Here is a 26,503-nt window from a genome sequence, read left to right as displayed (position 1 = left end):
GACCTGGACAACATTCAGGCTTGGGCTGATAAGTGGCAAGCAACATTCGCGACAGACAAATGCCAGGCAATGACCATCTCCAACAACAGAGCGTCTAACCACTTCCCTTTGAAATTCAACGGCATTACCATCACCGAATCCCCCACCATCAACATCCTGGGGGTCACCATTGACCAGAAATTTAACTGGACCAGCCATATAAATACTGTGGCTACGAGAGCAGGTCAGAGGCTGGGCATTCTGCGGTGAGTGACTCACCTCCTGACACCCCAAAATCTTTCCACCATCTACAAGGCACAAGTCAGGAGTGTGATGGAATACTCTCCATTTGCCTGGATGAGTGCAGCTCCAAAATCACTCAAGAAGCTCAACACCACCCAGGACAAAGCAGCTCGCTTGATTGGCACCCCATCCACCACCCTTAACATTCACTCCCTTCATCACCGGCACACTGTGGTGCAGTGTGTGCCATCCACAGGATGCACTCCAGCAACTCGCCAAGGCTTCTTCGACAGCACCTCCCAAACCCGCGACCTCTACCACCTCAAAGGACAAGGGCAGCAGGCACATGGGAACACCATGAACTGCACGTTCCTCTCCAAGTCACACACCATCCTGATTTGGAAATATATTGCCGTTCCTTCATCGTTGCTGGGTCAAAATCCTGGAACTCCCTTCCTAACAGCACTGTGGGAGAACCTTCACCACACGGACTGCAGCGTTTCAAGGCAGCGGCTCACCACCACCTTCTCAAGGGCTGTTAGGGATGGGCAATAAATGCCGGCCTTGCCAGCGACGCCCACATCCCATGAACGAATTTTTTAAAAAGTACAAGAAAGTCTAAGACTGGTTTGCCATGCATGTGTGTAAACGCATGTAGTGTGGTAAACAAGGTTGGAGAGCTGCAGCAGCAAATAGCCACACAGGAATACGATGTCGTGGCGATAACAGAGACCTGGCTCAAAAAAGGGCAGGATTGGGTACTAAATATTCCTGGATACAAGGTGTTCAGGAAAGATAGGGGAGGAAAGAAAAGGAAGGCGGTGGTAGTATTGATTAAGGAGAATATTGCAGTTCTGGAGAGAGAGGATGTCCTCGAGGGGTCAAGGACAGAATCTATTTGGTTAGAGTTAAGAAATAAAAGAGGTGCCATTACACTACTGGATGTATTCTATAGGCCACCAACTAGTGAAAGAAGATAGAGGAGCAAATTTGCAGGAAAATAACAGAGAGGTGCAAAAGCCATAGAGTAGTGATAACGGGGGATTTCAACTACACTAATATAGGCTGGGATAATAATAATATAAGGGGCAAAGAGGGCAAGGATTTTTTGAAATGTGCCCAGGATAACTTTCTTAGCCAGTATGTTTTCGGCCCAATGAGGAAGGAGGCATTTCTGGGCTTGGTTCTCGGGAATGAAGTGGGCCAAGTGTCAGTGGGAGAGAATTTAGGGGTCAGCGATCATAGTAGTATAAGGTTTAGAATAGCTGTGAAAAAGGACACGGACCACTCTAAAGTAAAAATACTCAATTGGAGGAGGGCCAATTTCAATGGGATGAGAACAGATTGGCAGGCAAAATTGTAATTCAACAGTGGGCAGCCTTTAAAGAAGAGATGGTTCAGGTACAGTCTAGGTGCATTCCCATGAGGCAGAAAGGTAGGGCAACTAAAGCCAGAGCTCCTTGGATGACAAAGGAGGTAGTGAGTAAGATGAAACTGAAAAAAGGGGCGTATGACAGATATCAGGTTGATAACACAAGTGAGAACCAGGCAGAATATAGAAAGTTCAGAGGGTAAGTGAAAAAGGAAATAAGAGGGGCAAAGAGAGAGTATGAGAGTATGAGAATAGACTGGCGGCCAACATAAAAGGGAATCCAAAAGTCTTCTACAGGCATGTAAACAGTAAACGGGTAGTAAGAGGAGGGGTGGGGTCGATCAGGGACCATGAAGGAGATCTACTCATGGAGGAGGGGATGGATGAGGTACTAAATGAGTACTTTGCATCTGACTTTACCAAGGAAGTAGATGCTGCCACAGTCTCAGTAAAGGAAGATATAGTTGAGATACTGGATGGGCTAAAAATTGATAAAGAAGAGGTAGTTGAAAGGCTATCTGTACTTAAAGTAGATAAGTCACCCGGTCCGGATGGGATGCATCCTAGGCTGCTAAGGGAAGTAAGGATGGAAATTGCAGAGGTACTGGCCATAATTTTCCAAACATCCATAGATACGGGGGTGGTGCCAGAGGATTGGAGAATTGCAAATGTTACACCCTTGTTCAAAAAAGGTTGTAAGGATAAACCCAGTAACTATAGGCCAGTCAGTTTAACCTCAGTGATGGGGAAACTTTTAGAAACGATAATCCAGGACAGAATTAACAGTCACTTGGATGAGGGTGGATTGATTAGGGAAAGCCAGCACGGATTTGTTAAAAGCAAATCGTACTTAACTAACCTGATAGAGTTTTTGATGAGGTAACAGAGAGGGTAGATGAGGGTAATGCAGTTGATGTGGTGTATATGGATTTTCAAAAGGCATTTGATAAAGGGCCGCACGGTAGGCTTATCATCAAGATTGCGGCTAATGGAATAAAGGGGGCAGTAGCAACATGGATACAGAACTGGCTAAGGGATAGGAAACAGAGAGTAGTGGTGAATGGTTGTTTTTTGGACTGGAGGGAGGTGTACAGTGGTGTTCCTCAGGGGGCAGTGCTGGGACCATTGCTTTTTTTGCTATATATTAATGACTTGGACTTGGGTGGACAGAGCACAATTTCCAAATGTGCAGATGACACAAAACTTGGAAGGGTAGTGAACAGTGAGGAGGATAGTAATAAACTTCAAGAGGTTATAGACAGGCTGGTGGCATGGACGGACACGTGGCAGATGAAATTAAAGCAGAAAAATGCAAAATGATACATGTTGGTAGGAAGAACGAGGAAAGGCAATATAAACTAGAGGGCACAATTCTAAAAGGGGTACAGGAACAGAGAGATCTGGGGGTATGTGTGCACAAATCATTGAAGGTGGCAGGGAAGGTTGAGAAAGTGGTTAAAAAAGCATATGGGATCCTGGGCTTTATAAATAGAGGCAAAGAGTACAAAAGTATGGAAGTCATGATGAACCTTTATAAAAACACTGATTCGGCCACAACTGGAATATTGTGTCCAGTTCTGGGCACTGCACTTCAAGAAAGATGTGAAGGCCTTAGAAAGAGTGCAGAAGAGATTTACTAGAATGATTCCAGTGTTGAGGGATTTTAGTTACGTGGATAGACTGGAGAAGCTGGGGTTGTTCTCCTTGGAACAGAGAAGGTTGCGAGGAGATTTGATAGAGGTATTCAAAATAATGAAGGGTCTACACAGAGTAGATAGAGAGAAACTGTTCCCATTGGCAGAAGGGTCAAGGACCAGAGGACATGGATTTAAGGTGATTGGCAAAAGAACCAAAGGTGACATGAGGAAAAACTTTTTTACACAGCGAGTGGTTAGTATGTGGATTGTACTGCCCGAGGGGATGGTGGAGGCAGATTCAATCATGCCTTGAAAAGGGAACTGGATGAGTACTTGAAAGGAAAAAATTTGCAAGGCTACGGGGAAAGGGCCGGGAAGTGGGACTAGCTGGATTGCTCTTGCATAGAGCCGGTGCGGAGTCGATGGGCCAAATGGCCTCTTTCCGTGCTGTAAGCTTTCTATGATTCTCTATACTGAACTGCCAATGGACATTTTAGGAGGCATGGATAGTAAGTTTGCAGATGACACCAAGATTGGTGGCATTGTGGACAGTGAAGAAGGTTATCTAGGATTGCAACGGGATCTTGATAAATTGGGCCAGTGGGCCGATGAATGGCAGATGGAGTTTAATTTAGATAAATGTGAGATGATGCATTTTGGTAGATCGAATCGGGCCAGGACCTACTCCGTTAATGGTAGGGCGTTGGGGAGAGTTATAGAACAAAGAGATCTAGCAGTACAGGTTCATAGCTCCTTGAAAGTGGAGTCACAGGTGGATAGGGTGGTGAAGAAGGCATTCGGCATGCTTGGTTTCATTGGTCAGAACATTGAATGCAGGAGTTGGGATGTCTTGTTGAAGTTGTACAGGGCATTGGTGAGGCCACACTTGGAGTACTGTGTACAGTTCTGGTCACCCTATTATAGAAAGGATATTATTAAACTAGAAAGAGTGCAGAAAAGATTTACTAGGATGCTACCGGGACTTGATGGTTTGACTTATAGGGAGGTTAGACAGACTGGGACTTTTTTCCCTGGAGAGTAGGAGGTTTAGGGGTGATCTTATAGAAGTCTATAAAATAATGAGGGGCATAGATAAGGTAAGTAGTCAAAATCTTTTCCCAAAGGTAGGGGAGTCTATAACGAGGGGGCATAGATTTAAGGTGAGAGGGGAGAGATACAAAAGGGTTCAGAGGGGCAATTTTTTCACTCAAAGGGTGGTGAGTGTCTGGAACGAGCTGCCAGAGGCAGTAGTAGAGGCGGGTACAATTTTGTCTTTTAAAAAGCATTTGGACAGTTACATGGGTAAGATGGGTATAGAGGGATATGGGCCAAGTGCAGGAAATTGGGACTAGCTTAGTGGTATAAACTGGGCGACATGGACATGTTGGGCCGAAGGGCCTGTTTCCATGTTGTAACTTCTATGATTCTATGATTTAAATGAGCTGACCTGGTAAGTGATGGTGGGGTCAGCAATATAGACGATCTGCAAGTGCAGTGATGCAACACTGCTTTAAATAGCCCTGCGGAACTTGGGACCGAAGTGTTCTGCCGGGAGAAGGGAGGTGGATTCAGCACCCATGGTGTTGGCCTGTTTTTTCATATTTGGAACTCTCCTTTCCCAGCATTTTGTTTTTATGTCAAACCTCTTGCATCTGCATTTCCCCCCCTCTTCTTGCCTTTTTCCTTGTGTGGGCTTCTTCCATGTCTTTAGACTGTCTTAGCTATTTAGATGTTCAATTTCTTTACATTGCCTCAGAGGCGATCTTTCACATTTTGTTTTAATTGAGCAATTCACAGATCATTCAATCCATTAAGTTCCTCTCTGTGATTGGAGTATTTGTTGCTTTCCCCCTCCTCATTTTTCCCCCCCAACCCTTTCTTATCAAGAAGCTCACTTCGCTTTCAGTTTTCAGTTCCGATAAGGGGTTAACCCTTCCTTTCTCTCTGCCGATGCTGGCTGCACAGTGACACCACTATTCCCAGCCAGAATAGAGATGATTGGGTAATGCCCCCGTCAATCATGCATGGAGATGACACTGCAATAAGTGACTGGGATTGATTTAACACACACGATTTGTATGCAACTCTCCTCCACTCACTGCATTTTACTTTGGGAGAAGATACTGCCATGGCATGAGCTCTGTTACTTCTAGTGCAGAGACTCTTTTTAAATAGACTCTGTAGACTGTTTGCTGTTAAATACATTATTTGCTGCAAGTTCCACCCCGCCTCCAACTCATTGGCTGACACGGTGTTGTCAATGGACACTCTGGCTGAGGCTGACTGACCTGCTGTGCCTTTCCAGCATTTTCTGTTTATGATTCAGTATTCAAAAATGAAAATAATTAAGCATCCATTAAGCAAGGAAAAGAAAAAGGATTTGGTGCAGTATTGATCATTCAGTAAAAATTCTGAATCAATATGAAGCTGTAATAAACAAGGTTCATTGAGTACCAGGATGCACTCAGAGAACATTTGATTATAACCTTGAAACAAGATTATTTTATCTCTATATAATTAAAGCCAATGATTGGAACACTGTATGCAAAACTGGGCACCCTGATTGATGCATTTGAGAAAGCCAAGACAAGAGCATCAAAAATAATTTGGGAGTTAGGTCTCTAAATTTGGAAGTGACTTATGGAATTGAATTTATTCTCATTGGAGAAAAGACAAGGAAGGCGAGACATGAGGCCCAAAATTATTTGAATCAAAAACGAGAGCAAAAATTAGAAGAAACTTATTCACCCCAAAGTAGATAACATGCACAACAGACCCTTATTCGAATGACGGTCAATGAACTCATGTTCAAGGGAGCTAGATAAATACTGACAAATAGTACTGAAAGTTTCAAGAATAAGTGCACGCATGGATAGGAAGGAAGGATGAATAGTTTCTTATCACATCTCCCAAAGCACTTCACAACTAATGAATCACTTTCTGCAGTGTGGTCACTGTTATGTGGATAAACATAGCAGCCAATTTGTGCACACAATTCCAAAAAAGCAAATGAGATTAATGACCCATGTAATCTGTTTTTCGTGGTGTTGACTGAGGGAAGAATATTGGCTGGAAGACTGGAAGAACTCCAAGCTCTTCTTTGAAACATGCCATGGGATCTTTTATATCCACTTGAAAGACAACACCTCCAACAATGTAGCATTTATTCAGTCATGCCATAGATTATGTGCTGAAGTCTTGGAGTATGGCTGGAACCCAACAACCTTCTGACTCGGAGATGACAGTTCTACAAGCTGAGCAAAGCGATACTTGATAATCAAATACTCTGCGGAACATTTTTGTGCTACTACCACTGAAAACAAATCTAAGTTGAATAACGCAGGCTGTCCTATTGATTGAAGTCACTACATTACCCTGACGGCAAACACAGTAGGCTGCTGAAGGAAGTCAAGAGGAAATAGCAGAGAATTTGACCACAATTTTTCAATTCCCTTTAGCAATACAAATTGTACAAATTTATCATTACCACTTTGCTTTTGTATCTATGTTCCCATTAAAACCTAAAATACTTTTTTTTTATGGCTTTATCTGCCTCCTTGCTTACTTTCAAGGAATGGTGTACTTGAACCAAAAGATGTTTCTCTTCATCTACACCAATCAGTATCTCCCCATTGAATGTATAATTCCCATTCCTTGCTTTGCCTCCCAGAATGCATCACTTCACATTTCTCTGCATTAAATTGCATCTGCTACATGTCTGCTCATTTCCTAACCCGTTTATCTCAAGTCTTCCAATCCTCCTTATTTTCCAACCCCCGCTACTGATACTGTGCTTCCTACAAATATTTGATATGGATTTGGGCCGTACAGTCTATTCAGCTAAGTTCTCTTTGCCTGCTTATAATACTGCACCACGATTGTTTGATGGGAAGCGTGATTTAAAGTAGGCAAATTGGTTAAGGTTTTTTGCTACCCATTTTGATGCACTCTCACACAGATCAGCATCCATCAGTCCATCTGAGAATGAATGAAGCTCGAGCATCAAAGGCAAAAGGAGTTTAGAGGGATCTCAAAGAGTCAGGTTTCCAGTGTCAAGTCATGTTCTCAAACTCTTGAGACACTAAGGCACTCCCTAAGTTATTGTTGATACTATTAAAAGAATACAGTGGGGTAGATTTTTGTCTTGATCACCTGGACAGTAATCTGACAGAGTAAATCATCTGCCTTTATAGGACTGCCTGATTTTCATTCCACTGATTTCAAAGGAATGCCAGATTACCACCCTGGCAATAAAGACAAAAATCTGCCCCAGTGAATTAACAACTAGTATGTGGTTCTAAACATTTAATAATACAATATTCAGTATTAGAAACTCTCGCCTCATACTGTAAAAGCATAATTTTTGAAAAGATACCACACGCTCATAGGATTAATGCAAAAATCAACAATATTCAGTGAGTTATTCCTCCTGATTAACTGAACTACCATTGATTTTGCTAATAAGCAGGGCTGGGAAATGCTAATTAATCTCTGCTATGCTAGTGCACTCCTCATTTTATAATAACCTTTTCATATTTCACTTACTTGCTGAAAGGTAAACATGTTAAAAGGGTATTCGATAGTATTTATGCAGAATTTTTTTTAACCACTGTAATAAGTTGTCAGTGTCCAAGGAGAAAAAGCTGCTAAGTACCAGAAACTGTAGTTATATCAGAGAAATGTCTTCTGTAAATAATTAAATATATGGATAGAAGTTTTCAACCCGAATATTCCTCCTTCACATCAAACTGATGTTAAAAACAGTGGTAACTCGCCATTATAAAACTATATCATTGCATATCTCTCCCAGTTGGCAAGAGAGTTCCTTTTAGGAACATAGGAACAGGAGTAGGCCATTCAGCCCCTCGTGGCTGCTCCGCCATTTGATAAGATCATGGCTGATCTGTGATCTAACTCCATATACCTGCCTTTGGCCCATATCCCTTAATACCTTTGATTGCCAAAAAGCTATCTATCTCAGATTTAAATTTAGCAATTGAGCTAGTATCAATTGCCGTTTGCGGAAGAGAGTTCCAAACTTCTACAACCCTTTGTGTGTAGAAATGTTTTCTAATCTCGCTCCTGAAAGGTCTGGCTCTAATTTTTAGACTGTGCCCCCTACTCCTAGAATCCCCAACCAGCGGAAATAGTTTCTCTCTATCCACCCTATCAGTTCCCCTTAATATCTTATAAACTTCGATCAGATCACCCCTTAACCTTCGAAACTCTAGAGAATACAACCCCAATTTGTGTAATCTCTCCTCGTAACTTAACCCTTGAAGTCCGGGTATCATTCTAGTAAACCTACGCTGCACTCCCTCCCTCCAAAGCCAATAAGTCCTTCCGAAGGTGCGGTGCCCAGAACTGCTCACAGTACTCCAGGTGCGGTCTAACCAGGGTTTTGTATAGCTGCAGCATAACTTCTGCCCCCTTGTACTCTAGATGTAAAGGCCAGCATTCCATTAGCCTTATTAATTATTTTCTGCACCTGTTCATGACACTTCAATGATCTATGTACCTGAACCCCTAAGTCCCTTTGGACATCCACTGTTTTTAACTTTTTACCATTTAGAAAGTACCCTGTTCTATCCTTTTTTGATCCAAAGTGGATGACCTCACATTTGTCTGCATTGAATTCCATTTGCCACAGTTTTGCCCATTTACCTAATCTATCAATATCCCTTTGTAATTTTATGTTTCCATCTACACTGCTTATAATGCCACCAATCTTTGTGTCATTGGCAAACTTAGATATGAGACTTTCTATGCCTTCATTTAAGTCGTTAATAAATATTGGGAATAATTGAGGCCCCAAGACAAACCCCTACGGGACTCCACTAGTCACATCCTGCCAATGTGGGTACCTATCCATTATCCCTACTTCCTGTCGCCTTTCGCTTAGCCAATTTCCTAACCAAGTCCATACTTTTCCCTCGATTCCATGGGCTTCTATCTTAGCTAACAGTCTCTTACGTGGGATCTTATCAAATGCCTTCTGGAAGTCCATATAAATAACATCCTTTGACATTCCCCTGTCCACTACTTTAGTCACCTCTTCAAAAAATTCAATCAGGTTTGTCAGGCACGACCTACCTTTCACAAATCCATGCTGGCTCTCTCTGATTAACTGAAAATTCTCGAGGTGTTAACTCACCCTATCCTTAATTATAGACTCCAGCATTTTCCCCACAACAGATGTTAGGCTAACTGGTCTATAATTCCCTGGTTTCCCTCTCTCTCCTTTCTTAAAAAGAGGAGTGACATGTGCAATTTTCCAATCCAGAGGGACAGTTCTTGAATCTAGAGAACTTTGAAAGATCTGCAATCTGCTCACCACCTACTTCCTTTAAAACCCTGGGATGGAAACCATCTGGTCCTGGGGATTTGTCACTCTTTAGTGCTATTATTTTCTTCATTACTGTTGCTTTACTTATATTAATTTTATCGAGTCCCTGTCCCCGATTCAATATTAGTTTTCTTGTGATTTCCGGCATGCTAGCCTCTTTTTCTACTGTAAATATTGAATCAAAGTAATCGTTCAACACGTCCGCCATTTCCCCATAGTCAATGATGATATCCCCACTTTCAGTTTTTAAGGGGCCAACACTGCTCCTGACCACCCTCTTTTTCCTAATGTAACTATAAAAAGGAGCTTAAATCTCAGATAGACGATGAGAACTACTGCTTTACCTAGGATTTACATCAATAAGGTTTGTGCAGTATAAATAATTCCTTACTCAAGTAAAATAATGAGCATGAAAAAACATTTTTTTCCCTCAGTTTTAGATTACTGCCACTACCATACCTCCTCACCTTTCACAATCAGGCAGATTGTTAAATAACATTTTCTCAGGGCTTTTTAAAAAACTTTTTAGAAACATCTTCTAAGGAAGTGCATGAGGGAGGCAACTCAATCTTCGACTTTCACTTCCTCCCTCTGATGCATCTTGCTTCCTTTCAGCACCAAGATGACTCAGCTTGCAACAAAACTTGCACAGAATAAATTGAGATAAATTTTACTGCACCTAAAGAGGCCATTCGGCCCATTGGACATGTGGCTCTGAAAGAGCTTGCCACTCAGTCCCATTCCACTGTCGTTTACTCATGCCTTTTTAGATTTTTCTTTTTCAAATGTTTATCCACCTCCCTTTTAAAAGCTATTATGGATTTTGCTTCTTCCATTGTTTCTGGTAGGGCATTCCATATCCTAACAACTATCTACATAAAAAGTATTTCTCCTAATCCATTCCTTCATGCTTTTGGTGCTGACCTTAAATTTATGCCCTCTACCAACTCAGTGACTAGTGGAAATAGTTTTTCCTCAATTGACCTTATGAAACCCTTTAAACACCTCCATCAGTTCTCCTTTTAACATTCCCTGTTGTAATAAAAAGAGAACCAGTTTGTCTAGTATCCCGACATAACTGAAGCTTCTCATCCCTGGTATCATCATCTTGAATCTCTTCTGTACCCTCTCCAAGGCCTCAACATCCTTCTTAAACTCGGTTGCCTAAAACTGGACACAATGGCCGAGAAATTGTTTCAAGCCGGCGCAAACTCACCATAGGGAACGATTCCTGCACTGGATCGGGTAGGCCCGAGGCCCACCTCACAATTACATTAAGTGAGGTGGGCTTCCCCGGGCAGCTCGCTGTCGAAGTGGATATCCATTTCGGGCTGAAGTGTTGTCACAGTTGCACTCAGGTAGATCCTGGGAGAAGGGGGTAGCAATTGGGAGGGAGAGGAGCAACCAGGAGATGAGGGTAAGCGACCTGGATGGAGTGGGTTGATCAGGAGGGGGCTGAGCGGGAGCCAACAATGGTTTTCAGCACTACATTGGAACCAGTTCTACATTCATTTAAGTATTTTTTTTAAAAAACACTTTTTTGGTGGTAGCCTCTAGCAGTCCTTTAAAGGGAGCCTCAAACAGGCATTAGACTCCCTATTTGGATATGCAAAGGGCCTAATGTCTGTTTCAGGCACGGGCCCTGGACGTCTCTTTTTCTGCCTTTACCAATAAAGCGGGTAAAGTACTTCAGACGCATAATAAGCACACGCACCCCTCCTGTCAAATTGGATGCTTAGGCACCTGAAAAATGGGCTTGGCGCCATCGAATTTCTAGGCCATTATTCTTACTAATGATTTATCTCTGTTTTTGTACTCGACACCCCTACTTATAAAACCTGGGAGGCTGTCATTTGTTAAAAAACAGTTTTTCAAGTTATCCTCTCACTTTAAATAAAAAGATTTGTATAACAGAATCCATAAGTCTCCCTGCTTCTTTTAAAGTTTTACCATTAAATGTATATTCCCCCTCCTTGTTCTTCTTCCCTAAGCACCTATTTCTCAACATTATACTTCATCTGACATTCAACTGCCACAGGTCTAGATAGATAGATAGATAGATAGATAGATAGATAGATAGAGATATATATATATATATATATATATATATATACACACACACACAATATCTGAGTCCACAACACAGGCACTAATGTCCTGCCCCAAAATGCTGCCAGAATTTGCTCTGTTTGACAAAATAACCACCAGACTTCCATCTCTTTCAGGGGAGTACTAAATATGTAAATATTCTTGTTCAGGTGCAAATTTTACATCAGAAGAAAATTTTACAATTATTTTATATCACATCATATAGCATTAGTTTAGCACTTAATTCCTATATAATATGTTCTATTAGGTGTAGTTCGACAAAGTATCATTAACATTGCAGTGATAACTGAAGTACATGAAAATTTAGTGGCTAAAAAAAAGGATTCTGAATGATCTGGGACTAACGCCAACATGCTGCTGTGCGAACTGCTGAATGTACATTTAGCCAAGAACTGGTGCAATTTACACAATGATTAAATGTATCTGAATATTTCATCAAAGCTTTCAATAATTGATACACTATTCGATTACAAAGATACCTAAGTTTCCAGGGTTCTCATTTGTACTTACTGAGCAGTATTGTGGCCTAAGGATAGTGCTGACTTCAACAAGCTCAAGGGCACTGACATTTATAATCAGAAGCATATTACCTTGATGCATTCCAGTGGACAAAGGGTACATGGAAAGTTTGGAGATTTCCATAATCTCCTCTCTGAGAATTAGGAACAGAGGAATAATTAATAATCCTGTGCACTGGTAATGAACAAGGTCAGGAGTTTCCTTTAATGGCACTGAGCACTTTTAAGAAGGTAATTTCTTTAAAAATTACCAGCAGTATATTGCCAATAATAATATTAATAATTACAAAATCTGATGTACAATTCATTCCTTTGCAGTTTTTATAATCTACAAGGCAAGGCTACATTGGTGAAATGGATATACATTTTGAAAAAAAACAATTCAACAGAGAAAGAAACCGCAACTAATCATTTTCAAAAGGAAAAAAATCACTATGGCCAAAAAAGACCATGACAAGTAAGAACATATCTTGTATCACAGTACGGCAGCACGAGACAAATGGGACACAAACTCAAGAGAGTAACTTGGTGTAGACAAAGATAGGCAGAACTATGAGGAGGCAGTGGGATTCATTTAAAGGGGCTTCAGGCTACCTCACAGTAATACCATGACCCTTGTCAGAGAAAGGCAAGTGCTGCTGCATTTAAAAGTAAAATTGATTCATCTTCTATAGTTTGAAATCTTCCCAGGTGGCCTTCACTGTAATGCCGATTCTCAAATTTGTAATTCAAAAATCAATCTGACATGCACAAAAGAGGATGTAACGACCTCACACACACATGACTCTATTACGTGCAAACACTGCTTACAAATGGAAGGTACCGTCTTGTGAGATATCATAGGTTTTTTTAATGGAGAATCAATCCCTCAAATATTGATTGGATTTTAAAAATAACAGACCGCCAGTTGTTTTGTTAAGATTTGAATGCATTAGTATACCTTCAATATCACACCATCTCCTGGAGTTGCACAAAAGCTGTTTTGGAGCACGGGACAGTATGTTTTCTATGGTTTCTCCATCAATGACAATAATTAATATGCATAATGTCAAAGGTCATGATATAACGTGGTGAGGAGTTATTGGGCTAGATTTTCATCTGAACTGCCTGGGCGGTAATCTGACAGAGCAGATCGACCACCCGATGAAGTTCGGGTGGGTTTCATAAAAGTCGGGCAATCTGCTCTGCCACATTATCGCCCAGTGAAGACAAAAATCTACCCTATGTTTCTGCTGGGTCAATAGTGGACAGGCTGTGAGTAATGCACAACAAGGGCTAAAGTTTGCTTTGTTAGCATTTCACAACTGCATTCGATATTATCTTACTATCCTACTGCCAAACAACGTTATCTAAAAAGTTGGACGTAGCAAAATAGATACAGAATAACCAGAGTTTCTTTGTTTTCCTCAGGTATGTGAAATTCAATTAGTTTCCATTCAAATTGGATTCTTTCCCCACATTGCGGCTATCTTAAATGCTCAAGTGAAACATGCTATGCCTATTTAATTACCTCTCTTCCAAGAGTATCAGGTTTTCATCATATATAAGATATCACTGAAAGTTCAATTTCATTTGGCATCTTGCAAGAGATTCGTTAGGAGTTTGTAACAGAATAATTTCTCCACCTACTCTCACTTAAACTTAAAAGCAACTTCGTGGTCAATTTTCATCAAACTTTATCTTCTGATTTCAATAAAATCAATCATTTGCGCAATCACCTGTGCATTCTACATGATGTTTCCACTTCCTACACTAGCCATCCTTGTGGCCCCTTTGTGGGAGGCTGTCAATTAATGCTGAATGATGGGTTGTTTCATGCTGAAGACCAGCACTCTTCTGTTGCTGTTCTCAAATCTTCTATCACAAGTGAAACCTTCCATTTGTGCAAAATGTTGTAACAAAAAAAAATATGAAAAGGAGAATAGTAACACAGTTGACAAACATTATCTTTTCACCTCTGGGACCTAACTCCAAACCAGACTGACGGATGAAAATCTCCTCTTCTGATAACTGTAAGGAGTCTAAGTGAAATGGGCTTTAGGGGTCTAAATCTATTGATTGCTCTAAGAAGTCTTGGATTCATCCATTCATTTCACAGTGACTTGTCTCTTGCAATGATCAGTGACCTCGAAGCTGGTGTACTTACACTCAGTTTAGACTAATTGCAGACTTTTTTGTTATTAGTATTCACTGAATTTGTGCCTTCTTTATTCCATATGTATATGTACCTAAGGTTGTGGAGAATAAGGTAAGTTGCTTGGTGTGCAAAAACAATGTTGCAAACTCTACATATAAGCTTTATGCATTAGAAATGACATAGCCAGTGCCATATAATGTACAATGGAGGAAATGATGATCACAAAGATAAAACAGCAAGCAAAGATCCAAATGCACCTACAAAAAGATATGAAATCCTTTCCTTTGGTAATTAATAACCCTTGTGGATAGGACTAGGAAGCATTATTTTCCAGATACCCTCAGTTCAACTTAAACCTTTAGAAACACAGGAGGGAAATTTACTTGCTGAAAAGAATGGACTCTTTATACTGAAATTATAGCAATGCTATACATTTATGATGGCTACACAGCTAGGCACTAGACAGACTTGAGTCTCAGTCCCAGGAGTCCTTAGGTAATTAAGCTAATTCTATGTAAGCATTCTAACAATAACATTCAAAATCCACACAAAATGTTCTCCTTAGGATCATAAAGGTTTTATAAATCAACAGTTTTTATATACACAGAGGACACATCCGCAGGTATTTATATGGCCCCATAACAGCCACTGCACGGCATGATTGGCTCAGTAGAGTGTTACAAGTTAATTTTAAATGTGTGATATCATGATGAAAAGGGTTTTACCTGAATTAAAGAAAACTCTTAAATCCGTTTCAGACATGCACAACTTTCCTCCAGTACATTAAGGGAGGTGGCTGCCTGTAAGTTCTAGTTACTGTTGGATGATTTCAGTTCTCAGTAGGAACACAATCAAATGCTGTTTTAAATTTTAAGAAAAGCATTATACAAGCTTTCTATAATATTGTAAACCTTGTTAAGGAAAAGCATTATGTTAATTTTCCCTGTGAACAAAAGCTTTCTGTTTATCCAAAACAAGCTTTTTATGACCTTGTGCAAAAGAGGGCCTCTAATTGATTAACATCTAGAGTCACCCCTATCTCTTGTTTATAAGTTAGGAAAGGGGAGCTGTCTCTAGCTTTATTATGTTTTGGGTAAAGATAAGAGTTCTTGACATCTCGGAGGCAACTTATCACGAGGGAGATGGTAAAGTCAGATGTTGTATGTATAAGAGAGTAGGACCGATGGCAAAGTGAGAAAGAGAGAATGATTGATGGGAGGCCCATACAGAGTTGATTGTCTCTAAAATATATATAAAGTTGGGTATCTCTTCGTATTGATTAGAAGGTTCTCGGAGCAAGGCTGGACCGCTCAACTCATCAAGACCTTTGAAAGTGCACTTTGAGCCCTCGGACAGTGATAAACTTTGTCAGGACGTATCCATCTTGTATTATGTTTAGTTGTACTCTTGTATTTTAACATCTTTGTTACTTATTATAACTTCTTAATGAAGCTTTATACTTTGGAACATAACACCTTTCAGCATTTTTGCTTAAGACTAGACGAGAACCGTAAAAAATATTACTCACAAATAATTGCGCATATCCACTCAGTGGACAAATTACTAATTCTACTCTTAAGAATGAAAGCTTGAAACATATGCTAGATCTTTCTTCATAGTCTGTAGGTTGTCTTTAAGTGAAAGGATAATTCTTTGATTTATTTTTTATACAGATAATAGGTCTATTGAATCAGCGCCATGGAGACATTCAAGTCGGGTTTCCTTTCCTGCCAGGTCACTCCAGTAACATCAATTCCTGGGAACATCCTGGAGTGACTCCATTGCAATTAGCAGTGCCATGATTTCAAGCTAGCCTGAGAGCTAATCCTAAGATGCCCGCCATTAAGAAACCAAGTTAGGGTGGGGGTGCAGAGTTCACAGCTGGGAGTTAGCAGTAAGATACATCTCCCCCTCACCTCTATTAGACTGCCAGCTGCCAAGTAAAATTGTTTTAATACAAACATTAAAAAAAACTGTAGCTTCAGAGTCAGTGATCCGCTGTCTACCATGAAGAAATGAAAAACCTACAGATGGTCAGAGGGAAAGGTAATGAATCAGTGCAAGAAATATTTTGTCCATGTGCATGAGCAAAACTTTTTTTTTATAAAGTGGTAGGTCAAACAGAACTGAGTTCAGAAGAATTGATTCTATGTGGGTCTAATCCCTATGATTCAACTAAGGGATTACATTTTAAATTTCTTACTCACCCAGGACCCCATGTAAGATCAAACTTGGCCACTCCTAAGCAGACTACCTCACTGATATCAATCCTCCCATTCGGCATAGCTGACTTGTCACTTTCATAATAACTGAGAAATCCACCTTCCAGGGTACACCATCGTTTATTGAATTCTGCAGACGAGAAAAAAAGGTCATTAACACTTCCTTCCGGAAGGGTTTCATGGAAGTTCACAGTTCATTCAAAATATCCCAAGATTCTTGACTGCAGTCAGACCCACGATGGCTGCCCTGATACCATAATACTGGCAGGAGCATTTACTTTTTCCACCACACTCCTCATCATACGTACCCAATAAAATTCCTGCTTAAGAATCCCAGTAGCACCATGACCCTTACATTGGAGTTACCTGCGATGATATGTTTTCTATCCCTTGTAGTATCAAGGGGCATCGGACATGTAAACAGGGAATATAGTTGGCTCCAAGCCTGCTATTTTCGAAGGAAAGTAGTCCAAAAAGGGCCCTTCTAAAGTTTTAATTACAATTTGATAATGGACTTCCAATTGGAGTAAAGAATTCACAAGCATGTCTATTTCTGGAAGGCATTCAGAGCAAAGAGGGCATCACTTGTCAAGTTAGTGAAATGAACAAAACTAGTCAGTTTAACCTCGTGATGGGGAAACTTTTAGAAATGATAATCCGGGACAGAATTAGCAGTCAGTTGAACAAATGCGGATTGATTAGGGAAAGCCAGGACGGATTTGTTAAAGGCAAATCTTGTTTAACTAACTTGATTGAGTTTTTTGATGAGGTAACACAGAGAGTAGATGAGGGCAATGCAGTTGATGGGTTGTATATGGACTTTCAAAAGGCGTTTGATAAAGTGCCGCATAATAGGCTTGTCATCAAGACTGAAGCCCATGGAATAAAAGGGGGCAATAGCAGCATGGATACGGGATTGGCTAAGTAACAGGAAGAGTAGTGGTGAACGGTTGTTTTTCAGACTGGAGGGAGGTGTACAGTGGTGTTCCCCAGGGGTTGGAACTAGGACCACTGCTTTTCTTGATATATATTAATGACTTGGACTTGGGTGTACAGGGCACAATTTCAAAATTTGCAGATGACACAAAACTTGGAAGGGTGGTAAACAGCGAGGAGGATAGTGATGGACTTCAAGAGGATATAGACAAGCTGGTGGAATGGGCGGACACATGGCAGATGAAATTTAACATAGAAAGAAGCGAGGTGATACATTTCCGTAGGAAGAATGAGGAGAGGCAATATAAACTGAAGGGCACAACTCTAAAAGGGGTACAGGAGGAGAGAGATCTGGGAGTATATGTACACAAATCGTTGAAGATGGCAGGGCAGGTTGAGAAAGCGGTTAAAAAAGCATACGGGATCCTGGGCTTTATAAATAGAAGCATAGAGTACAAAAGTATGGAAGTCATGATAAACCTTTATAAAACACTGGTTTGGCCACAACTGGAGTATTGTGTCCGGTTCTGGGCACCGCACTTAGGAAAGATGTGAAGGCCTTAGAGAGGATGCAAAACAGATTTACTAGAATGATTCCAGGGATGAGGGACTTTAGTTACATGGATAGACTGGAGAAGTTGGGGTTGTTCTCCTTGGAACAGAGAAGGTTGAGAGGAGATTTGATAGAGGTATTCAAAATAATGAAGGGTCTAGACAGAGAAGATAGAGAGAAACTGTTCCCATTGATGGAAGGGTCAAGAACCAGGGGACATAGACTTAAGGTGATTGGCAAAAGAACCAAAGGTAACATGAGGAAAAACTTTTATTTTTAAACACAGCGAGTGGTTAGGATCTGGAATGCAGTGCCCGAGGGGGTGGTGGAGGCAGATTCAATCATGACCTTCAAAAGGGAACGGGATAAGTACTTGAAAGGAAAAAATTTGCAGGGCTTCAGGGAAAGGGCGGGGGAGTGGGTCTAGCTGGATTGCTCTTACATGGAGCCGGCATGGACTCGAAGGGCCGGATGGCCCCCTTCCGTGCTGTAATCTTTTTACGATTCTAAGCTACAATTGTTATGTCACATATCACATATGTATTAACAGACGCAAGGCCAGATCCAGATCTGTGAGCATCCTAGTATCCAATAGGAGACAGAGAACTTATGGGTGCCCCTATTCAATTTACAGATATCACATGATCACATGACTGTTATAGTTATTAGAATTTGTCAGCTTAGCTCAGTGGCAGCAATTATACCCGAGTCAGAAGAGCGTGGGCTCAAGCTCGACTTCAGAGATTGAGCACACAATCTAGGCTGACACTCCCGTGCAGTACTGAGGGAGTGCCACACATCTCTCAGATGAGATGTTAAACTAATTCCTCAGAGATTCCTCATGTGGATGCAAAAGAACCTATGGCAATATTCGAAGAGGAACTGGGGATTTTTCCCATACCCTGGCCAACATTTTTCTCTCAACCAACACCAACAAAAACAAATTATCTGGTCTTTCATCTCATTTCTGTTTGTGGGACCTTGCCGAGTGCAAACTGATTACGACGTTTGCCTATAAAACAATAGTCACTGTACTTCAACAGTAATTAATTGGTTGCGATGCGCTTTGGGCTGTCTTGGTAAATGCAAGTTCTTTCTTTCAGTAAAAGTTATTGGTATTCAGAAACTTGTATTATATACAAATATTTTTGCTGCTGGGAAGGGATGGGTTTCAGCTGCATTATATAAATGTAGAACTCAACAAAGTCTGAAACCTACTGAGAGTAGTTTGTGCAGTAAATGTAATCCACTACTTTATTGATGCTCTCAGCAATGATTGTGCTAGAGTTAGGCATTTATAAAAGAAATTCTGATTGTTTAAGAACTATATTAAAAGCCATGATAAATGTACAATTTGGTTCACACAGAGATTTTCATTGCTTTGTGCTAAAACTCCGATTATGAATTGGCAGTAGCAAATAATCAACTAAAGAGGATGCAGAGAAAAATGAACACAAATAGGCCCTCAGCCACATGCAAGTAATGATTAAAAGGGTTTTAAAATTTCTAATCTTAATTTCAGTAAAATCCCCTTCCATATTTGGGCCACGCCTCATGCAGAATATTTTTTATATTCTAAAACCCACTTTGAATGCACAACTTTTTCTCGGAATTTATACTGGGATTGGAAGGCTTACCCTAAAGATCGCTGACTGAAACTTTGAGGTAAGATGTTAAAAGGGCATGATTGACACCTTTGGTGCCCTGCCCCCATATCCAACTGTAAACAATTTTACAACACCAAGTTATAGTCCAGCAATTTTATTTTAAATTCACAAGCTTTCGGTTTTTAAAATAATTTAAAATAAAATTGCTGGACTATAACTTGGTGTTGTAAAATTGTTTACAATTGTCAACCCCAGTCCATCACCGGCATCTCCACCCCATATCCAACACTAGAGGTTATAATCCGCATAATGCAGGTATAGATTCTAGTCAGACTGTAGTGGGTACAGCACCAAATATTAGATATCCAATGTGTAAGCAGAGAATACGGTCAGTCTGACAAATAAAAGTGTTACAGATGCAGGTCTTGGCTTCACACTGCCAAAACCTGCATCTGTAACACTTTGGGATGTACATAAACAATTGGTAAAATGCAGGAGTTAGCCAGTTACATGATTATCTGCCTGAATTTGTCTTTCTGTACTGAATTAAAATTGTTTCAGTAAATGTTCAGTCGGAAGACCAATATACAGAAATCAAACATTAACAAATGTGTTAAGTCAATAGTGATTGTCACAAACCATTAGTTATATTGCACTGTTGGGACCAGTACAAAGCAAAGCATAGCCAGCAAGGCATGGGCTATACTAACACAGGCTGTGAATCACGCTCTGCCTGCCAGCAGGGCGATGGCAAGGCAAGGCAAGGCAGAGTGCTTTTTTAAAAAAAATGTTAGGAGAGTACACGTGGGAGCATCTGCTTTGAGTGCTTTTTATACTGGCTTCAAGCTAGACTGAAGTTATACTCCACACAGTAAATCTGGAGTGATGCAAGATATTTTCTAGGAGGTTTGACTCACATCACTTAGCTGTAATGCATTCTGGAATCAGATTGGGACCAAGTTATGCTTCACATCATTGCAAAGTGGTTTTGTGCATTAACGCAAAAGTGGCAATGTAACTGCAGCCTAAGGTGAACTTGATTTGCTGTTAATAGGATCACCTTTCTGTCCTTGTAGTATTCAGTTTATTGACAAAGCTGTTATAGCTAGAAACTGCATGTCTCAGCAAGATCACCAACCAATTTTTCTTATAGGTTGAAGCAGGATGTGTGAAACAGAATCCACCCTTTGACCTTCAGAACTTCATCAGGATGGCTGTCAGAAAAGTTCCCATTTGACTGCCTCTATGTATTTTGTTGGCACATTTATAAGCGTTTATACAATAGGTCAAATAGCATCTCTTATACATAATTAATTTCTTTATAACAATGAACTGAATCTGTGACCTGAAATGAAAATTTCAAAGAAAAAAAACTTTGGGAGAAAGGTTCTATTTTTCACAGTCACCAAACCTATAAATGAAAAAGTATGCTTTTTTTAGATTTGTAAACTTATTGGCCTAGGCTTTCCTTGCCCCCCCCCCCCCTCCAAGTGCATCACTGGCAGGGTGGAGCAGATGCCCTGACTACAGCTGCATTTCTAGCCCTGGGGTCATTAACTTATGGGAGGCAGGCTTTCCACCACTCTCTAAATACTAAATGGCGCAGCTTCACAGGTGGCCTAGCACCAGCATTCATACAATGCAAGTGGCAAGGGATGTAGAAGGGGGAGGCAGAAAGCCTAGGCTAGAATATCTAGGCAACATCTTTGATACGTCTTCTATGACACCGAGAAAATATTTCTGCACTCCGTATCTATCCAAACCCTTTCATGCCTTACCGTCAATATCAATTTAACACCTGACCCATCTATAGTCACTCATTAGAACATTCGAAAAGTCAATAATGTGAAAAGGGCACTCAGCCCACTGATGCTCATCCCTCTAATATCCCACTGTGCAATGTGCCTGCAACTGTGTTTTGAAGCCTGAAGACTACATTTTCTGATCTGAGATATTTTTAAATGTATCAATTCTAGTGTTCAAGTAATGCCAATGAAAAATCTAGGCTCTGGTCTATATTACTCACCTGGAAAATTATCCCAGACATTCAGCACCTTTTTAATGAAAAGTTCTTTCTGGCATCTGATCCAAGTGCGTTTTCCATAAATTTGTACTTATAACCTCTGGTCCTAAAAGCCTGCCTAGTTTTAAAGTAAAATCACAATTTACCTTACCCAAGCCATTTTATCTACTTCAGTGAGATCCCCTCCTGACTGTGTTCTCATATAATGAAGTGATGGAGCTCCTTTAACTTTTTCAAGCTCATCTTTAGATTTCTAGTGATCTAATTGGAGGTGTTTAAGATAATTAAAGGATTTGATCGGGTAGATAGAGAGAAAATTTTCCCTGGTAGGGGAGTCCAGAACAAGGGGGCATAATCTTAAAATTAGAGCTAGGCCATTCAGGGGTGATGACAGGAAGCACTTCTTCACAAAAAGGGTAGTGGAAATTTGGAACTCTCGCTCCCAAAAAGCTGTTGAGGCCGGGGGGTCAATTGAAAACTTCAAAACTGAGATTGATAGATTTTTGTTAGGCAAAGGTATTAAGGGTTACGGAACCAAGGCGGGTAGATGGAGTTAAGATACAGATCAGCCATGATCTGATTGAATGGCGGAATAGGCTCGAGAGGCTGAATGGCCTACTCCTCTTCCTATGTTCCCAAGTTTTTTAAACTCTGATCAGTTAGAATTTGGGGTGATTCCGCCATCTACTGCTCCCCGCGAGTAGCAGCTACCTCGCAGGAGCGCACCTTGGGAAATCCTAAGTACATGCCCGAGATGTGCTCTGCGAGCATTGCTCTCCACCAGAAGCACCGGATCATGGGATTACCTCTTGCATTTTTGAAAATGTTCTTATCATTGAAGAATTATTTCTTCAGTTCACAGCTTCATTGACCTTTATTAATAAAACAATGCTTACGTGGTTTTCCTTCATTAATCCAAATGCCCCTAAACAGCTGGTGAATAAAAAAATCCAACAAATACGTTCACAATTATTTTCCACTCACAATATTAAGCAGTAGTTATGCTGACAAAAACCCAAGGCTAATCTGCACAACTCTTGAGGTGGCCTTACCTTCCAACTTGTCAATTCACCTGAAAATTTCACTGGTACTGATCTATGAGTTTAATATTATCAGGCAAGCAATGGATCTCTTCATTACTTCCATACAAAAAGTAATCTTGGTTATCCTAAATTATCTTCCTTATCAGATTTTATATGCATCATTGTTGGCTGTAGGTGCGTAATAAAGTAACAAAAAAAAAGCACCTTATTACACATTCAGGGCATCCTTCAGTGCTTTAAGACAATGGATTATTTTTTGACGTGCAGTCACCATTATTACTCAGGCAAATACAACAGCAAATTTGCACACAGCAAGGTCCCATGAACAACAACCAGATAATCTGCTTTTGGTGGTATTGGTTGAGCCAGGACACCTGCAGAACTCATAGATCTTCTTGAAATAGTGGCACAGGATCCACCTAAGCAGGCAGACAGAGCATCAGTTTAACATTTCATCTCAAAAAGGCACTTCTAACAACGTCTCACTCCCTTAGTATTGCACTGTAATGTCAGGCTAGATTATGTACCCGAGTGGGCAAAGCTCACACCTTAAGCATTATCTTCATGGACATTTGATGCTACCTCAACTTTATGTTTGGATGATCTAAGTTTTGCAATTTCTACTTCTCGATTATACACTAGTGTAGGCGTGAAGGTATATTGCAATGATAACATGCATCATTAATGGTCATTCTTGAACTTTTATTTTTATATTTATTCTCTGGATGTGGGCATCGCTGGCAAGGCCTTGAGGAAAAACGCAGAATGCGGCAGTAGACAGCGAGAATTTTAAAGCAGAGGTGAGGGGGTGGAACAAGATGAGGTGCTCGAAGGAGAAAATGCCAGAGGAGTTACAAAGACCAAGGGCCACATCACCACTGCCGTAGCTTGGGTGGGGCAGCAGTGCTAAGTATAGAAATGAGGCTTCAGTAAAGTGCAAGGTGTTACCATCCACAAGCCCAATTTCAGTCAAAGCCAGGATGTCAATGAAATGGGACCTTGCTGTGCAAATTGGCTGCCACGCTTCCTACATTACAACAGTTACTACACTTCTAAAGTATGTAACTGGCTGTAAAGCACTTTGAGACATCCTGAGGTCATGAAAAGCACTTTATAAATGCAAATCTTTCTTTTGTACCAATGTTGTGGATGGCAAGGGCTTTGTTCACGAGTAAATGGAAATTCTGGAGGAAACGTACAGAGTGCAAAGGGATAGTGGTGGGTGGGGGATGCGGGATGGAAGGGAGGTTGCTGGGGTTAGCCCCACAGTAGAAACGTTGGGCGGAAAAATCACGTGAAAGGAGGTTAGGAGAGTAAGAGTTACTGCTCGTAAGGAGGCAACAACAGGTACCTCGATGAACCCTTCGAAGAATGGCAAAAGTGCCATGGAGGGTAGCTGTGGGCTTATTCAAACCTGGGACAGTAGCAGGAGAATAGAAAGGCAGAGAAGCAATGGTGGGTTGGGGGTAGGGTGGGAGTAAATCATCAATCTCTTAGCTCTCCATTTGGAAAGGAAGATAGAATTGCATTTATATAGTGCCTTTCACAACCTCAGGGCATCCCAAAACGCTTTACAGCCAATTAAGTACTTTTCAAGTGTAGGAAATGCAGCAAGGTCCCACAAATAGCAATGATATAATGACCAGATAGTGCTTGTAGAGATGTTGATTGAGGAATAAATATTGGTGAGGACACTGGAGCAAACTCCCCTGCTCTTCTTCGAATAGTGCCATGGTATCTTTTGCGTCTGCATGAGAGGACTGATAGGGCCTTGGTTTAACGTCTCATCTGAAAGATGGCATTGGAGTGTCAGCCTAGATTTTATGCTCAAGTCTCTACAGTGGGACTTGAACCCACAGCCTTCTGATTCAGAGGCAAGAGTGCTACCAACTGAGCCACAGCGGACTCTGTGTTAAACACAGTGTTTAGTTTAGTTGAACACAGATGCATGCCAAATATTCATATTCCTTTCCTGGTTAAAAGTTCATTGCAATAGGAAAATATTGTGCTTATTATTTCCATGAAAACCTTTCCTATTCACATCTATTAAGAAAGGTGATGGACACCTAATACACATTTCCAGGTATATACATTCAACTGCTAAAAGGTGTAACTCACATCTAAGGTTCAAAATGTCAAAGATCAGAAAATACTTTGGGTTGGTAACAGTTTGGTTGCAGCATATACAGCTAATTTACAACATGTGATAGCAAAAGCTCCTGGTCTTTCTTCAAACATAATGGAAATAACACATGGGACAGAATGAATCTATTCTTTAAACCATACTGGTGACATTACTGTGCCCATTCAATGTCACAGAGCAGAAGAAAAACAGTTGAAACCTTTTATGAAATTTGGGAGTGCCATGAAAGGTTAGAGTTTGTGAAATTACATTCTGTATTGTCAGAAGGAAGACAATGACCTGTGGACATAAATCACTCCAGAAGTTAGTTTTACTGAAAGCTGCAAGAACATGGCAAATTACCCATTAGGATTTTCTGGTAAATTGTGACGAAGATAGATTCATTTCCTCTAAGTATAGCACTGAGTAGAGAGGCAGCAGAGGCTGTCGTGCCTCCTGCAAGGTAAAACCTCACAGCAATCAGCTACAGAAGGGATTGATGACAGTCTGAGAGGAAGCCTGTCTATCCTTTTAGCAGCTGAGGTACAAGGTCAGGTGACCAAAGATGGTGGAATTGTTAACAAAGAAAGGGCAGGGGGAGGGGGTCAGGCAACTTCAAATAGTAATGTAATGTATTCTATTCTGTTCAAAGTCTTCACTCTAGGACTTGAGCGCTTAATCTAGACTGACACTTCAGCGCAGTACTGAGGGGGTACTGCAGCGCTAGACAATCCATCCACTGGATGAGACGTTAAACCGAGGCTGAATCTGCCTGATCAGGTTGGCATTAAAGATCCCATAGTACCATCTAGAAAAAAGCAGGAAGTTGCTTCAAAATTCATCCCTCAACCAAAACAGCTCATTGTCATTTGTGGGATCACGCTGCGCTCAAATTAGCTGCCACACTTGATTACACAACAGTAGCATACTTCAAAAGTCATTTGTATGAAATACTTTGGGACTTTTTAAAACAGATCTAATGACACTCTATAGTCGTGCAATTTTTTTTAATCTGTTGCTCATAATTTATCCTTTTATTTTTACAGGTCATTTAAGAAGAACACAAGAAAATCCAGAGCAAGATCAATCCCGCTCTTCCAGAGACCTAGGCCTTGATATTAACCCCCTCCCCCACAACAACGATGGGTGGGAGAGGGTCAGGGGTGGGGGGGGTTAAAGAGTGAAATACATGCAATGTGACCCCAGCCCGCCCCACCCGCAGCCTTTTTTACGGCGGTGGATATCAGGGTTGCCGAACATCCCACAGTTGGGGAGCAGAACGGTCATTAACATATATAAATCGGGCTCCTGTAATGCAATTGGGAGCCCAATTTAAAATTAACAGCTGCTGCACGGGTTTCCCGGGCTCAGCAGTGAAACCGAAGCAAGATTGAGCGGCACTTTATCAGGGTGGTTAAAAGGTCAGGAGGCCCTATCTGAACAAAGGCTCAGTGCTCACAGCTGCTTTCTCATTTTTCTCTGGGACAGGGTTTAGTGAGAGTACTTGATGTGAGTCATTTGGAGAAGTTTGAGTTGTTGAAATAGAGAAGCTCATGATGGGTGGCGCCATGGCTGCTTTTGATTGGACTTTGGAAGAGGAGGATAATGAGGTACAGCAGCAGCATGGGCGAGCTGTGGAGGGAGCTGCAGGTGGAC

At 40.9% G+C, this 26,503-nt stretch overlaps 1 protein-coding gene across 1 annotated transcript in view; it reads right to left on the bottom strand.

The window, feature by feature from the left end:
• arap2 (ArfGAP with RhoGAP domain, ankyrin repeat and PH domain 2) overlaps positions 1-26,503 on the bottom strand; it is a 332,431-nt gene that overhangs the window by 112,483 nt on the left and 193,445 nt on the right. Inside the window, exon 16 of the mRNA XM_067988973.1 lies at positions 16,549-16,693. Coding sequence (XP_067845074.1) covers positions 16,549-16,693 — 145 coding nt within the window. The remainder of the gene's footprint in view (positions 1-16,548; positions 16,694-26,503) is intronic.

Source organism: Heptranchias perlo, chromosome 1, assembly GCF_035084215.1.
Source record: "Heptranchias perlo isolate sHepPer1 chromosome 1, sHepPer1.hap1, whole genome shotgun sequence".
Lineage (NCBI taxonomy): Eukaryota > Metazoa > Chordata > Chondrichthyes > Hexanchiformes > Hexanchidae > Heptranchias > Heptranchias perlo.
The sequence above is the reverse complement of the archived record's forward strand: the minus strand, read 5'-3'. Positions and strand labels throughout refer to the sequence as shown.